Source organism: Pelophylax lessonae, assembly GCF_965119305.1.
Source record: "Pelophylax lessonae genome assembly, chromosome: 3".
NCBI lineage: Eukaryota > Metazoa > Chordata > Amphibia > Anura > Ranidae > Pelophylax > Pelophylax lessonae.
In genome coordinates, this window is record NC_138770.1 from 624,247,933 (window position 1) to 624,260,869 (window position 12,937).

Below are 12,937 nucleotides of genomic sequence, written 5' to 3' on the forward strand. Positions count from 1 at the left end.
CTGTCCTACTGACATGTCCACTGCACTACTGACACCATTCACTGTCCTACTGACACGTCCACTGCTCTACTGACACCATTCACTGTCCTACTGACATGTCCACTGCTCTACTGACACCATTCACTGTTCTACTGACACGTCCACTGCACTACTGACACCGTTCACTGTTCTACTGACACGTCCACTGCTCTACTGACACCGTTCACTGTCCTACTGACACGTCCACTGCTCTACTGACACCATTCACTGTCCTACTGACACGTACACTGCTCTACTGACACCATTCACTGTCCTACTGACATGTCCACTGTTCTACTGACACCATTCACTGTCCTACTGACATGTCCACTGCTCTACTGACACCATTCACTGTCCCACTGACATGTCCACTGCACTACTGACACCATTCACTGTCCTACTTACACGTCCACTACTCTACTGACACCATTCATTGTCCTAATGACATGTCCACTGCTCTACTGACAGGTTCACTGCTCTACTGACACTATTCACTGTCCTACTGACACCATTCACTGTCCTACCGACATTTCCACTGCTCTACTGACACCATTTACTGTCCTACTGACACGTCCACTGCTCTACTGACACCATTCACTGTCCTACTGACCTGTTCACTGTTCTACTGACACCATTCACTGTCCTACTGACACGTCCACTCCACTACTGACACCATTCACTGTCCTACTGACACGTCCACTGCTCTACTGACACCATTCACTGTCCTACTGACACATCCACTGCCCTACTGACACCATTCACTGTCCTACTGACACGTCCACTGCTCTACTGACACCATTCACTGTCCTACTGACATGTCCACTGTTCTACTGACACCATTCACTGTCCTACTGACATGTCCACTGTTCTACTGACACCATTCACTGTCCTACTGACATGTCCACTGTTCTACTGACACCACTCACTGTCCTACTGACACGTTCACTGCTCTACTGACACCATTCATTGTCCTACTGACATGTTTACTGTTCTACTGACACCATTCACTGTCCTACTGACACGTCCACTGCTCTACTGACACCGTTCACTGTCCCACTGACATGTCCACTGCACTACTGACACCATTCACTGTCCTACTGACACGTCCACTACTCTACTGACACCATTCATTGTCCTAATGACAAGTCCACTGCTCTACTGACACGTCCACTGCTCTACTGACACTATTCACTGTCCTACTGACACCATTCACTGTCCTACTGACACCATTCACTGTCCTACTGACACCATTCACTGTCCTACTGACATTTCCACTGCTCTACTGACACCATTCACTGTCCTACTGATATGTCCAGTGCTCTACTGACACCATTCACTGTCCTACTGATATGTCCAGTGCTCTACTGACACCATTCACTGTCTTACTGACACGTCCACTGCTCTACTGACACCATTTACTGTCCTACTGACATGTCCACTGCTCTACTGACACCATTCACTGTCCTACTGATATGTCCAGTGCTCTACTGACACCATTTACTGTCTTACTGACACGTCCACTGCTCTACTGACACCATTTACTGTCCTACTGATATGTCCAGTGCTCTACTGACACCATTCACTGTCTTACTGACACGTCCACTGCTCTACTGACACCATTTACTGTCCTACTGACACGTCCACTGCTCTACTGACACCATTCACTGTCATACTGACATGTCCACTGCTCTACTGACACCATTCACTGTCTTACTGACACGTCCACTGCTCTACTGACACCATTCACTGTCCTACTGACACATCCACTGCTCTACTGACACCATTCACTGTCATACTGACACGTCCACTGCTCTACTGACACCATTCACTGTCATACTGACATGTCCACTCCTCTACTGACACCACTCATATTTTAATACGTTTTAAAATGTTTGTTTACATTAATTTATAAACGTTTTTGTGTTTACATATATATATATATATACACACACACGCATTCACGAGCTTTGGGGTAAACACCCTAATGGAATAGGCTGTGCACCTCTATGGCGTTTGGTAAATAACTGTGCAAATATTGTGCAACATAAAAAGTGCAGCTACCACCATTTTATTCCCCAGGGTCTCTGCTTTCAGAAAATAGTCTATGGCATTTACAGAAAAAAAAAAAGATTTTAACATGTGTGCAAAAAAGAACAAATTGCACCCGGTGATCAGGTGGTTAATCATTCCTCACTCCATCCAGAACTTCAAAAACTCGTTTGTTCTTGGGACCATGATCCATTATCTATCCATCTATTCTACTCCATCCCCAGCCTCCTCCATCTGCTCTCCTCCCATCATCTCCAGCAACGTTACAGCAAACTTTAGGGACTCCATTTCCCAGCATGCTGTGCGCCTGGTCGGCTGTGTTGGGTCAGTTGCGCGCGCAGTGCAGACAGAGCCCGGAGCGGAGCGGCATCCTTTACATTGCCCGCATCCGCCGCCCGGTGCCATGATCAGAGCGGAACTCTCCAGATCTTACCAAGAGGTAACGGAAGAGGGGGATGGGGATGACACATGGGGGAGGGGAGATATCCAATAATACTCTGTGTGTGTCTGAATCAATTATTCAGAATGTGGGATGCGAGGAGTCACATGACTTTGTCAGATCTCTGAGTTCAGAGAGTTCAGCCGAATATAAGAAACGTCGTATCTCTAATATAGTAACATTGTATCTTATTATAGAATCATTGTATCTCTAATATAGAAACATTGTATCTTATTATAGAATCATTGTATCTCTAATATAGAAACATTGTATCTTATTATAGAATCATTGTATCTCTAATATAGAAACATTGTATCTTATTATCTCTAATATAGAAACATCGTATCTCTAATATAGAATCATTGTATCTTATTATAGAATCATTGTACCTTTAATATAGAAACATTGTATCTTATTATCTCTAATATAGAAACATTGTATCTCTAATATAGAAACATTGTATGTTATTATAGAATCATTGTATCTCTAATATAGAATCATTGTATCTCTAATATAGAATCATCGTATCTCTAATATAGAATCATTGTATCTTATTATAGAATCATTGTATCTTATTATAGAAACATTGTATCTTATTATAGAAACATTGTATCTTATTATAGAAAAATTGGGGTTTATTTACTAAAGGCAAATCCACTGTGCACCAAAAGTGCGCTTTAAAATGCAGTCGCTGTAGATCTGATTGAAAGCTCTGTATCATCCAATCATGTTTAAGCAAAAATGCTGTTCTTTTTATTTTTTTTTACCATGTCCCCCTCAGATCTACAGTGACTACACTTCCAAGTGCACTTGTAGCGCACAGTGGATTTGCCTTAAGTAAATAAACCCCAATACAGCAACGTTTCGGAGCCACGCACGGCCCCTTCATCAAGCAAGTCACTTAAGGGGCCCTGCATGTCTCCAAAACGTTCTTGTATGTTTTTATTATGTGACCACTGAAATAAAGCTTTGGACCGTTTCATGGAAACCTTGGTGTGATGATGACACTCCTTCACTTTGATCATTCCTGGTTTCCAGCCTGCTGTCATTGCAGCACCCAGCACTACTGAATATCTAGTTTCTTCAATGTGTGCATGGGGAATATTGCGTTTGGACTTGATAACGCACATCAGCAAGCAGCAAGGCTGACGTGTGTCTTAAAGCACGTGTCGCCGTGCATTTTGGTGTGTTTTTATTGATTTTGAAAAATTCATCAAACAAAAAACAAAGGTGTGAATCCAGCCAAATGCCAAAAAAAAAAAAAAGATTTCCTATTTATCAAACCAATGTGATCCAGAGATACAATGTTTCTATATTAGAGACATGATGTTTCTATAAAAAGATACAATGTTTCTAAAATAAACATAGGATGTTTCCATATTAGAGATGCAATGGGGTTTATTTACTAAAGGCAAATCCACTGTGCAATACAAGTGCACTTGGAAGTGCAGTCGCTGTAGATCTGAGGGGTGCATACAAGAAAAATAAAAAACAGTTTTTGATTGAACATGATTGGATGAAAGAAATCGTCAGAGCTTCCCCTCAGATCTACAGTGACTGTACTTCCAACTGCAGTTGTAGTGCACAGGGGATTTGCCTTTAGTAAATAAACCCCTGTGTTTTTATATTAGAGATACATTTCTATAATAATATACAATGGGGTTATTTAATAAAGGCAAATCCACTGTGCACTACAAGTGCACTTGGAAGTGCAGTCACTGTAGATCTGAGGACATGCAAGAAAAATAAACAGCATTTTTGCTTTTTAGGGCACACAAACACAATAAATGACCCCATTTTTGGTAAAATATAAAAAGATGAGGTTGTGTCAAGTAAATAGATGCCCAACATGTCAACCCTAAGGCTCAGTTCACACGAGTGTAGGCCGTGCGTTCGGTTGTGGGAATCGCATCTATACCCGCAACCACCCGCAGCTGAATTGCACTGCTCTTGCGAGACACGCAGGGATGCCATTCATTCTGAATGGCACTCCCACACATCTCAGCCCACTGTGTGATCGTAGGTGCAGGAACTGCAGGAAAACTGCTTGATCAAAATGACCATGTGGTTTCCCTGCAGCCGCATTTTTAGATAGGCGCATGCACCTTTTTTATGCAGTTCACATGGCACAGCAGCCCATTCAAATCAATGATAAGCATACATATGGATCTTGCACAGCAGTCCAAATAAACTTTTTATTGCACAGGGATCACATCAGGATAAGTTGTAACGTTTCGGAGTCACGCAGGACCCCTTAGTCAGGCATGTGATGTCCTGGTGGGGTCCTGCGTGACTCTGAAACGTTGCACTTATCCTGATGTGATGTGATCCCTTTGCAGTAAAAAGTTTCTTGGATCCATGGTGTGCTGGCGAATATGTATGTTTACCTGTGATAGATCCAGTGTCCAGCTGGTGATCGCTGCAGCACCCACAACAGATGTGCCTATATCCATGAAGGTGTGCGATGAGAATATTAACTATTCCATTCAAGTCAATAGGCTGCCGTGCCCGAGCAAATGTGGGACGCGGGCCCGCATTAGTCTGAACCAAGCCTAAAAACTGCATGCAGCCGTGAAACTGCAGCAAATTCGGTAGTCCCCTAAAGTTCTTAAAGCGATGCATTTTTGGTGATCGCGTATCTTTAATGAGACATCAGGGGTCTTAAACACCCCTAATGTCTCACCAGCTCTGCTATACGTCGGTGGCTTTTGGGGGTTTTACACACACTCCCCCTGAAGCCACTGCCATAGTATGTATGGCAGTGAAAGGGTTAAAGGATACGTTCAGCTTTTTATGAATAATGAAAAGGTAATCCAACTCCAAATATCCCGGTCACCTCCCTGGACCCCGCCGGACATAGCGGCCATGATACTTTGTGCTGCCATTGTGGTGGTCTGACCACTGCAGTACAGCCCTGGAGTGAGCATCCATTATATTGCTAGCAGTTGCAAGCACTCATTGCTCAGCGCTACCGTGTGACAATGCTGACCAGTGGGACAGTTTACCGGAAGAAGAAGCCTCAGGTGTGCTTCTCATTGGTCAATGCAGTCGTCCCCCAATGAGGCATCAGCTTCAACACAGCAGCCCAGGGGGGGGGGGGGGGGGTGGACATGGCAGTGCATTATCAAAGGGCTGCCTACCTAAACCAGGAAGAGACAGCTGGCTCCTGATGGCACCAGAAAAGAAGAACGCGTGCAGCTGCAGAACAGCAGATCACAGCAGGACAACAGATTCACAGGGTATGAGATTATGTTTATTAAAGTGTACTAAACCCACAACAATAAAATCAGTCTGTATATGCAGTACGTTTTATACTCACTGTGGAACCTAAGGGGTTAATCCTCTACATTATGTAAAAAGGCTGTTCGATCCTATCTTCTCTGATCCTCCCCTTCTTCCACAGTCCCCAATCCATCCCTTGACAGAGCCTTTGGAGTCAGGCTGTGCATGCTCAGTTTGGTGTATATTGATAAAGAGTTTTTTTTTTTTCTGGGAGAGTGCATGTGATCAGCACAGGGCCAATCAGCAATGTCCAGACAGAGGGTCAGGGGTCCTGCATCCTGATAGGACAGTCAGAGGAGAATGAAAACTCCTCCTACAAGCTTTAACCAGATAGTGCTGATTGGCCCTGTGCTGATCACATGCACTCTCCCAAGAAAAAAAAAAAAAACTCTCAAGCAATACACACCAAACTGCAGAGTGCCCCCAAGGCTTTGTACTATCAGGAAATGATTTGGGGACAGTGGAAGAAGGGGAGGATACGAGGAGACAGGATCAAACAGCCATTTTACACAGTGTGTATGATAAACCCCTTAGGTTCCACAGTGAGACTAACAAGCATGCTTTGCTGCATATACAGAATGATTTTACTGTTGTGGGTGTAGTAACACTTTAACCACTTACGGATTTGCCTGCGGGATCACTTCTATGGGTGGTTTCCCAGTTGTTTTCCCCGCTTCTTGGAGCCGTCAGTAGCGGGGAAAATTATCCGGTCCTTTCCCCTCCTAGGCAGGATGTCAAGTGAGGGCATGCTGGCCCCCACTCTACTCTATGGCCTTGGAGGACCAGAGCGAAGTCAAACATCACTTTCTTCCAATGACCTTTAAGGGCCCATTTTTTTTTTTTCATGATGAGAAAAAATTAAAATGTTTTATTTTTTTTGCTTTTTAGTGTAGATGTGAGATGTGAGATCTTTTTGACCCCAGATCTCACGTTAAAGAGGACCTGTCATGCTTATTTCTATTACAAGAGATGTTTACATTCCTTGTAATAGGAATAAAAGTGATAAAAAAAATGTTTTAAAGGGACAGTGTAAAAAGAAAAGGTAAAATAAATAAGAAAAAATAAATTTAAAGCGCCTCGTCCCTCCGAGCTCGTACGCAGAAGCGAACGCATACACAAGTCGTGCCCACATATGTAAACAGTGTTCAGACCACACATGTGAGGTATCGTTGCGATCATTAGAGCGAGAGCAATAACTCTAACATTAGACCTCCTCTGTAACTCTTGTAACCTGTAGAAATGTTTAAAGCGTTGCCTATGGATGTTTTTAGGTACCAATGTTTGTCCCCATTCCACGAGCGTGCACAATTTTGAAGCATGATATGTTGGGTATCTATTTACTCGGCGTAACATTATCGTTCACATTATAGAAAAAAATTGGACTAACTTTACTGTTTTCTTATTTTTTTATTTAAAAAAGTGTATTTTTTCCCCAAAAATTGCATTTGTAAGGCCGCTGCACAAATACGGTGTGACAAAGTATTGTAATGATCTCCATTTTATTCTCCAGGGTCTCTGCTAGAAAAAAAAAAAAAACATTTAATGTTTGGGGGGTTCTAAGTAATTTTCTAGCAAAAAATACAAATTTTAACTTGTAAACAACAAGTATCAGAAATAGGCCTGGTCCTTAAGTGGTAAAGGAGATGTACAGCCAAAGCTCATTTGGCTGTACGGTACCTCTCCTATGGATCACAGGATGAACCGTTTTGCACTCCTGTGACCCGTTTTCAGCAGAGAGCGAACTCTAGTCCACTCTCTGCTGACGTCACCGAAGTCAGTCCAGGCACTCTGCGTCATCACAACAATGGAAGTCGGGATCCACCAGGTGCCTACACTGACCCCCAGCTCAGCCTCTCAGTGGGCCGCTGAGAGCCTGAGCTGGCCGCTCCCCGCCCCTCCACAGCTCAGTGCTCCAGTGAGCGAGGAGGAGGCAGAGCAGAGTGCGGTGACTGACAGTCAACCGCTCTCTGCATGGGGAGCTTAAGAACCGAGCGATCGGCGGTGTTCGAACTAAGTGATCAAAGACCGCTGATCGCTCAGTTCTCGGTCACCAGTGAGCTGAGAGACTGTGTGCTGAGAGGCTGAGCCAGCTGCCAGTCCAAGCATCTAGGTGGATCCCGAAATTTAAAGCCGAGATCTCTCCAGAGCCTGGACTGGCTCTATGACTTCAGCCTTCAGGGGATTTTAGCCCACTGTCGGCTGGATACAGGTTACAGGAATGAAGACCTAAGTGCACTCCTGTTACCTACAAGAGAAGTAGAGCCAAAAGGAGCTTTGGCCCTACTTCTTTAACTTTAAAACTTCCTAAAATTTTAATGCCTAATACTTTCTTTGCAGAGCTCTGCTGTGCAGACACGTGATCTCCCTCTGCTTCCCTTCCCGAGTAAGTACAGTAGGAGGGGCTTAGATTTCCCTCTGATGAATGCAAGCCAGCAGAGGGAGGTCCAGTGCCGGCACAGCAGGGCTCTGCAAAGAAAGTATTTAGCATTATACATTGAGGAAAACACGCACACTGTACTGAACAGGGACCTAAAACAGAGAGGATCAAAGTAATTAAAGCGGAGTTCTGGCCTCAAAAACGACTTTGGGCCATCCGCTTGCTCTGTGTCACCTGTAAAAGAAATTGACATTCCCGATTTTTTTTTTTTTTTTTTTTTTTGTTTACTTACGTTGTTATTGAAGAAAATATACTTACCTTTCTTCCACTTCCTCTCTGACGCCCGCACCGTCACTTCCTGCTTGCATTGATTACTGGGAGCTGAACATCATCGCTCCCAGGATTCAATGCGCCTGCACCGGCCCCGCTCGTCAGTTCTGGGGCAGGCGCGTCATTCCCTGCTAAACAGCCTCTGGACATGCCCAGAAGCTGTGCAGGGATGACGCTCCTGCCCCGAAAGTGACGAGCGGGGCCGGTGCAGTGCTTTGTGGGACCGAAGAGGACATGGAAGAGGATGCAGAAGAGGTCGCCCTGGCTTCAGCTGCCCACACCTGAGATGGCAGCGCTGAAGAAGAAATTTTCAAGGTAAGTATTTCTTCTAAAAGGTAAGTGAACCCAGGGACAGTTCAGAGGCTATCCATTATGGAATGCACTAGCCCTGACTGTCCCGGGGGTATTTTTAGTGAGGCCGAACTCCGCTTTAATACATGTTTCTTTACAAGCACTGGAGCAGCTACAGGGAAAAGAATTACACAGGGATGAGTGGAGAGGAAAAGAGAGGAGAGGGGCGTGGAGGAGATAGCTGGATGACATAAACTGACCACACTATCAGAAATCAGCAGTCATGATAAACATGGTCAGTTTACAGAGACATGGCAAAAGCACTGTGCTATATCTTGAGCCTTAAAGGGACAGGAACATGTGTTTTTTTTTTTTTTTAAGGGTTACAACTACTTAAAATAAAATTGCACCTCCAGGAGGCTTCAGCTGTCATTGCTGAGCTGGTCTGAATCACAAAATAAAATTATTCAGCTCTTTTAAACCAATATAGAAGCTTTCCTCCTAATCCTTCATGGGTCTATCACATGTGGTGGGGGCGGGCACAGATGCAGCATGCTCTGACTTCCAATTAACTCACAGGGGGAGGAACCAACTGAACAGAACATCTCTCTCTGACTCCCAATGATCTTACAGGAAGGTGGGAATAAACACAGCACACCTCTATGACACCCAATGGCCTTAAAAAGGGTGGGAACAAACACAACACAGCTTTCTCTGACACCCAATGATCTTACAGGGGCGGGAACAAACAGTACAGCTCTCTCTAACACCCAATGAGCTTACAAGGGGTAGCAACAAACATAAAACAGCTCTTTCTGACACCCAATGTTCTTACAGGGGGCGGGAACAAACACAGCACACCTCTCTCCAAATCCAATGATCTTAAAGGGGGTGGGAACAAACAAAGCACATCCCTCTCCAACACCCAATGATCTCACAGTGGGTGGGAACAAACACAGCACCCCTCTCTCTGATTCCCAGTGATCTTACAGGGTGTGTGAACAAAAACAGTAAACAGAGCACTCTCTGACCTCTCTGACTACTTATGATCTTCCAGGGGGCGGGGACGGACAACAAATGACTCCACATGTCTAGTCTGTGAAATGTGTTTATTTGTATGTTAGCAATACTGATGGCTTCGGAAGCTGAAAAAGTATTTTAATAGATTATATTTAGAGGCTAACATTAGAGACTTTTGAAAAGGTTTTATGTAAATTGTGATTGGCGATGTCTGCGTGTCGTGATTTCTGTTTATGTGACTGTACAATGTCTAATGATTAGATTATTTCTTTATCTGGCCACTTTCTCGCTTTACTTTGTGTTAATCATGGATCATGTGACCTACTGGCTGTACAGTATCACCTCTACTACTATTAATATGTCATTCATTTATACTCAGTGTGCTTTTTGTCAGGCAGATTTTTTCTTTTCTCAGGTTCAAGTTAGGACAGAAATAGCAAAATATTCTCATATGTATTCATTTTACAGGTGATAACATATGTCAAGTGTGTTTTCCACTTAAAGAGAACCAGTCAGCAGTAGGTATTTACAACTTTGAGAAGTTTGATTACAACTACCGTATTTTCCGGCGTAAAAGACGACCCCCCCCTAATTTTCAAGTTAAAACATAGGTTTTGGGCTATACTCGCCGTATAAGACTACCTTCCTTCCAAAGCAAGGCAACACCATTGAAAAACATCAGATTTCTCATAATATCTCCAAGGTACCCTAAGTATAAGTATTACCAGTAGATGTAATCTCAAGACGCTGGCTGTGTGGGAATCCTGTACCGGTATACCGTATGTACCGTAGCTTCGGCTACATACAGTATACCGCGCTGAGCCAATCACAGTGAGCGATGTATTCTATTATTGAATGCAAAGACTGCTCGGATTGGCGGAGTCAGAGAGGCGGGCTGATTACATCTACCGGTAATACTTATACTTAGGTTACCTTGGAGATATTATACTCAGCGTATAAGACGACCCCCCATTTTTGGGGGGTTTTTTTGAGGTTCAAAAGTAGTTTTATACGCCAGAAAATACAGTACTTTGTGCATCCAGGTGGATTATAACTCATTTTTTTCAGGACAAATTAAGCTTTCATTTGATGGTAAACAGTTTTGGATATCTCCTGATTTTTTTTTTTTCTTATCAAAGGAAAACTGGCCAAAAAATAGTAAAAAAACATATATTTTTTTTTTATATGTTGTGTTACTACCATAACTTACTTACTTCCGCGTACTTTGCAGAGGCGGACCTGTCAGATCCCCGCTCTCCTCTATGGGAGATTTGACCGCCTGCCCGTTTTCATCCGATCCTATCCGATCCTCCAGGCAGATGGAAAATAGGGTTTCCATCCACCTGGATTTCACGGACAGGATCGGATCGCTGACATCCGCTGCTCCATAGAAGTGCATGGAACATCCGATCAGGTCCGCCTGAAAAACTGACAGGCGGATAGTATCGGGAAGCCCGTGTGAAAGGGCTCTAACAACCGCTTTAACAACAAATGTATTATTTTGAATGGTAAGCACAGCATTTGACATGAAAAGGCTGCCCTTGCCTGCAATTTGATCTGTTTTGCCTTAATTCGGAAAGCTCCCCAATAGGATAGGCCATGTTCAAAGAAACGCAGGGCAACGCAAAGCAGCCTCTGAAGTGCCATGTGCTCTGCTCTGGTAATGTCAATTGGAATTTTCTGACCTGTGTTTGATGCTTGTTGCAAACATATCCAACACAGGAAAACCATGTCCAGCAACATGAGCCCTTTGTAGACGGAGTCACTTTTATCTATTTATACCAGCAGTACTTCCTTCCCTTATCTATTGTTGTAAAATGTTTGCCAACAAAACTGGATTGGTATTACAAATATTTTCAAAAAAGCTGAAAAAACTTTTCTGCTCCGGTTAGATAAAGAGAAAGTATTGGGATGCCTGCCTTTACACACACATGAACTTTAATGGCATCCCAGTCTTAGTCTGTAGGGTTCAATATTGAGTTGGCCCACCCTTTGCAGCTAAAACAGCTTCAACTCTTCTGGGAAGGCTGTCCACAAGGTTTAGGAGTATGTCTATGGGAATGTTTGACCATTCTTCCAGAAGCGCATTTGTGAGGTCAGGTACTGATGTTGGACGAGAAGACCTGGCACGCAATCTTCTCATCCAACATCAGTGGAGGAGATTTAACTAGAGGAGGACATGGGATGGAAGAGATGGGACTGGAAGAGGACGTGGGATGGAGGAGATGGAACTGCAGGAGGAGGAGGATGTGGAATGGAGGGGATGGGGCTGGAGGAGGACAAGGGATGGAGGAGTTGGGACTGCAGGAGGACAAGGGATGGAGGAGATGGGACTAGAGTTGGAGTACATGGGATGGAGGAGATGTTACTGCAGGAGGAGGAGGACTTGGGATGGAGGGGATGGGACTGAAAGAGGAGGACATGGGATGGAGGAGATGGGACTGGAGGAGGACAAGGGATGGAGGAGATGGGATTGGAGGAGGACAAGGGATGGAGGAGATGGGATTGGAGGAGGACAAGGGATGGAGGAGATGGGAATGCAGGAGGAGGAGGACTTGGGATGGAGGGGATGGGCTAGAGTTGGAGTACATGGGATGGAGGAGATGAAACTGCAGGAGGAGGAGGAGGACTTGGGATGGAGGGGATGGGACTGAAAGAGGAGGACATGGGATGGAAGAGATGGGACTGGAAGAGGACGTGGGATGGAGGAGATGGGACTGCAGGAGGAGGAGGATGTGGGATTGAGGGGATGGGACTGCAGGAGGAGAAGGACGTGGGATGGAGGAGATGGGACTGCAGGAGGACAAGGGATGGAGGAGATGGGACTAGAGTTGGAGTACATGGGATGGAGGAGATGTTTCTGCAGGAGGAGGAGGACTTGGGATGGAGGGGATGGGACTGAAAGAGGAGGACATGGGATGGAGGAGATGGGACTGGAGGAGGACAAGGGATGGAGGAGATGGGATTGGAGGAGGACAAGGGATGGAGGAGATGGGATTGGAGGAGGACAAGGGATGGAGGAGATGGGACTGCAGGAGGAGGAGGACTTGGGATGGAGGGGATGGGACTGAAAGAGGAGGACATGGGATGGAGGAGGTGGGACTGGAGTAGAAGTACATAGGATGGAGTAG

General features: G+C 44.7%; 1 protein-coding gene across 1 annotated transcript in view; it reads left to right on the forward strand.

Annotated features, from left to right (window-relative positions):
* Positions 1-2,411: 2,411 nt before the first annotated feature.
* The window catches only part of PACC1 (proton activated chloride channel 1), a 58,855-nt gene continuing 48,329 nt past the window's right edge, over positions 2,412-12,937 (forward strand). Inside the window, exon 1 of the mRNA XM_082252620.1 lies at positions 2,412-2,506. Coding sequence (XP_082108746.1) covers positions 2,471-2,506 — 36 coding nt within the window. The 5' untranslated portion in view covers positions 2,412-2,470. The remainder of the gene's footprint in view (positions 2,507-12,937) is intronic.